This window comes from Pseudorasbora parva, chromosome 12, assembly GCF_024679245.1.
Source record: "Pseudorasbora parva isolate DD20220531a chromosome 12, ASM2467924v1, whole genome shotgun sequence".
NCBI lineage: Eukaryota > Metazoa > Chordata > Actinopteri > Cypriniformes > Gobionidae > Pseudorasbora > Pseudorasbora parva.
Genome location: NC_090183.1, coordinates 4,517,879 through 4,522,071, shown reverse-complemented (window position 1 = coordinate 4,522,071; position 4,193 = coordinate 4,517,879). Strand labels below are relative to the sequence as shown.

The 4,193-nt window shown below is 36.1% G+C and overlaps 1 protein-coding gene across 1 annotated transcript; it reads right to left on the bottom strand.

The window, feature by feature from the left end:
* Positions 1–395: 395 nt before the first annotated feature.
* Positions 396–1,959, bottom strand: crygm4 (crystallin, gamma M4). The gene is made up of 3 exons (XM_067458833.1): positions 1,951–1,959; positions 813–1,052; positions 396–665 (listed from the first exon to the last, which is right to left on the bottom strand). The coding sequence occupies exons 1-3, from the start codon at positions 1,957–1,959 to the stop codon at positions 396–398; spliced, it is 519 nt and encodes a 172-aa protein (XP_067314934.1).
* Between the last annotated feature and the right edge of the window lie 2,234 nt (positions 1,960–4,193).

Below are 4,193 nucleotides of genomic sequence, written 5' to 3'. Positions count from 1 at the left end.
ACGATAGATGGTTGATTTTGAGGGTCTGGCGTGTTGAGTTGGGTTTTGTGTGGAATTATGTTTGAAGAATCATCTGGAAGATAAATTTGTGCGTGGTGTGCCCACAATTTATAGATATTTTTTTTGTGCTAACTTTTTGAGAACATTATTAAAGACCAGATAACTTTGAACCAGAAATGTTACTGGATCTTCACTGAACATACTGCTCTCTCTTTCTGTGTTTTCCAACAAATAGTTTCATGAAAACTGTTAAAGCGCTATATAAATAAAGTTGATTGATTGGTTGATTGATGGATGAAGACCTTTCACTGAACTTTTTAAATGACAAACAGCACAAAATGAAAAGTAATTATGAAGGTCATTTAATTCATCAAATCATTCATGATTCATCATCATTAATTGCAGGGGTCCATGATCCTACGCATGGAGCTGAACCTGAAGCCCATATCTTTGAAGCTCCTGTACTCTCCAGGTCTCAGGTACATCATCCTGCCTCTGTAATGGGGCTGCTCATATAGCAGCCAGTGGCCATCCATCACGTGACAGGAGCGCATGTCAGACAAGCGGTAGCGATCCGTCATGGACTCGCAGTCATCCGTGAGCTCGTGCATCGTACCACCAAAGTTCTCTCTCTCATAGATCCTCATCCTGAAGGCTCCTCTGTGCTGCTCAACGACAGAATTAAAGACCAGTGAGAGTGGCATACTAAAAACTCAACCGTTCTAATAACATGCTTCTGCATTCTTCAGTTATTCGTCATGCAATTGTGTGGCATTATCAATAAGCGTTAGAGTTGAGAGTGGACGCCGTACCTGAGGGATGATACGGCAGGATCTGATGGAGTCGCTCAAGCCCAGTCGCTTACAGTCGGAGTACTCGCCCCTGCGCGCAAAAAACTGGTTTCCCATGAAATTGGAGCGATCGTAGACCATGAAGCAGCCGCTCTCCACCCGGCAGGAGTTGCAGCGGCTCAGATACGAGTTGAGCTCAGGGCAGTCATTGCTCGTCTCGTAAGAGCGGCCCTGGAAGTTTCTGTCCTCGTAGAAAATGATCTAAATGAAACACAAACAGCACTTTCATGTTGATGAGACATTTGGAGCTGGGACAGAGATTTGAGTTTTGGGCTGACCGATATTGTTTGATTTAATATTGATCAGTAAACCTAGCCAAAGTAATGAACAAACATTCTTTCAGTAACAGTAATATAACTTTTGTTCAAGGTTGTCTGGTCTCTAACTCTTTCTGCGCAATTGAAGGAATTTTCAGACACGCTTCTCAATCTGTTTTCACTGTTTTACGGTAGGGGGCGCTATTACGCATCTTCTGTAATAGTACAGAATCTCCTGATCAAAACACAGGAGAAAAAGCAGAAACGAGTGATAGAAGCATTGCTGACGCTTATGTAAAATAACGCAACATCAATATTAAAAAATTATCAAAACATAAAAATCAAAAAATTACTAACATTACTGAATGAAATTCCCACATTCAAGTAATGATTAAAAGGAACGCCTAAAGCTAGAGTTAAATATATTGTATTGTATTTTCTTTTGATATAGTCCATGTTTAGATAGGTATACAACAAAATATCCTGGGGGTCATAAATTTTTTCGTGAAAATGATCAAAAATGCTGACGGTGGCAGCCAATTTTAAAAAGAAAACATTGGTGGGGAAAGAGTTAATGTTCTCAAAACATTTTTTTTTCTGAAACACTTAGTTGGATCCTCTAACAATTTTTAAATGTTACAATTTTTTTCAGAATGTTCAGCGAACATGCAAAAGTAACTTTTCCATAATGTTTGCAGAATTCTAAAATGGAATGAATGTTCCCTTAACGTTTGCATGACCACGACAAACAGGTTTTAAAAACCTGAACATTCAGAGAATGTTCTGAAATAATGTTTTCATAAATCAATACGAATATAGTAGTAGAAGTTTGAAGGGCTTACCTTGTTCATGGCTGGTTCTGTGCAGGAATGATCCACCGCCGCTGCTTTTATACCTGATAAGCTCTGCTGTGGCTTTTTGTTATTCAAATAGTCAAAGCTGATGAACAAGCAAGAGAACTTTTCTTTTAATTTCTGCATCGATCACAGGCTTCCAACAACAAAAACTATTGTGCACTGAATGCAGTTTGTGCCTGAATGTTTTTAGAGCTTTAATGATTTATCTAGTCCTTCAACACAATAAAAAATAGAGCCTCACACAACTCAATCATTCTTAGTTGTGTGGGATGAAAGTAACGGTAAAGCTTTAGTTTTAGGTCCAATTCTCACTATCAACTAGTTGTTTATTAGTATTCACATTACCAAGATATTGGCTGTTTATTAGTACTTATAGAGCACATATTAATGCCTTATTCTACATTTCCATATTCTGCATACCCAATACCTAAACATAACAACTACCATACTAACTATTAATAAGTAATTAGGAGTTTACTGAGGCAAAAGTCATAGTTAATAGTGAAAACTGGATGCTAAACTAAAGTGTGACCGAAAAAATATATAAATCCTGAAAACTACTCAACGTTGCATTGTCACAAAAATATTTTTCAGTGTCTGGGATTTATATATTTTATCTATCATCAATATATTATTATTATTAACAGTTATTAGACCATAATTATATGATAAATAATAAAGATAGATAAAATATTTTACAATACAAATATAAAATAATTATAATATATTATTTTATCTATCATTATTATCTATCATATTGTTATAGACTAATAATTGAACAGCAAGTACAGTTATATTAATATTACCAATTTAACTCACTCCACTATCAGATGAGAACAGAACCTGAACGGATTGAGGATACGTTTGCCTCGATTCTGCCTCTATCTGAATCAGTTTTGTAACTCGACATTGCTAGTGTCACTGATCTGACCAGAGCTGAAGAGCGACACTTTTCTTCTCTAGATCTGCTCAACGTTTATTCTTACTGTGAAGCTGCTTTGAAACAATCCGTCGTATATAATGCAACATGTATATAAAGGAAAACCATAATTTACCATTTGAAATGTGAAACTGACTCCTTTCTAAGGCCATAGTTTAAAAATAGTCTCATTGAAATGACAAATAAATGTTCATGTGTTTGTGGATCTGAGGCCTCGGACAAAAGAGATCTGCGCTGTGCTGATGATTCAGGGAGATTTTCCCATGAAGCCGAACCGTGTGTGTGTGTGTGTGTGTGTGTCAGAGTCAGACAGGAGCGCTGAGAGCGCTGAAATAGTTTGATCCATCTGAGTGAACACACACAAACAGCTGATCCCACATCAACCGCTCACACACTGTCGATTAAAACAATCACTCTGAACCGCTGCTGAGGAAAGGGTTCGGGATAAACCTTTAGCTTCTGTTTGCTCCAGGAAACATTTATTACTTTAACAGGCGTGAGTGAATAATACAAAATTATTACTAATACTACACACGTCCAAAGTAATTTTTGGTTTTGTACTTAAAATTATGGATTAACCCCTTAACTGTCACGATCCTGCTAGTGGGCGCTTTTTTTAATGGCCTTTTTTCATATCACATATTTTAGTAATCATCATAAGTGAGTGTTGTTTTGAAAGTTTACAAACTCAAAATTCTTCAATTTAATGTTACGTTACCATGGAAACGGTACTTTAAATTCTTTTAGCGGCTCCTCCCCTACTGAGTGGTGTCAGGTTTCATATTACAAAATGTATTTTAACTACTTAATAATCAAAACCGTTTCTAATCTTGCTAAAGCATATCGCCGGAAAGGTCTAAATCTCAAGGTTCCATATTTGGTGACGGTTTTGGGATAGAAGTTAGAGTAATAATTATTTTGTAAAATATATATTTTGTATCAAATAAAAATATGTAGTACAGTACATTTGATTTTCATTAAATTTTAGCCTTCCATCACTTGTTCAAACTTACATTTTGTGAAGCAAATAATCTGCTGAGTGTTGTCTTTAAAACAAGACCAAACTTTATTACAACCATTTAAGTTTGGATAGTGCATTTTCATGTCTTTTCTTAAAAACGGGGATTGACAGTTAAGGGTAAAAAAAAAAAAGAACTCTCCTCGGTTGAAAAGAACAGTATGCAGGGAAATGGCATGGCTGTAAAATTTAATTTTGCTCATTTGTAGAGAATCACATTTACATTTAATCATTTAGCAGGCGCTTTTATCCAAAGCGACTCACAAAAAA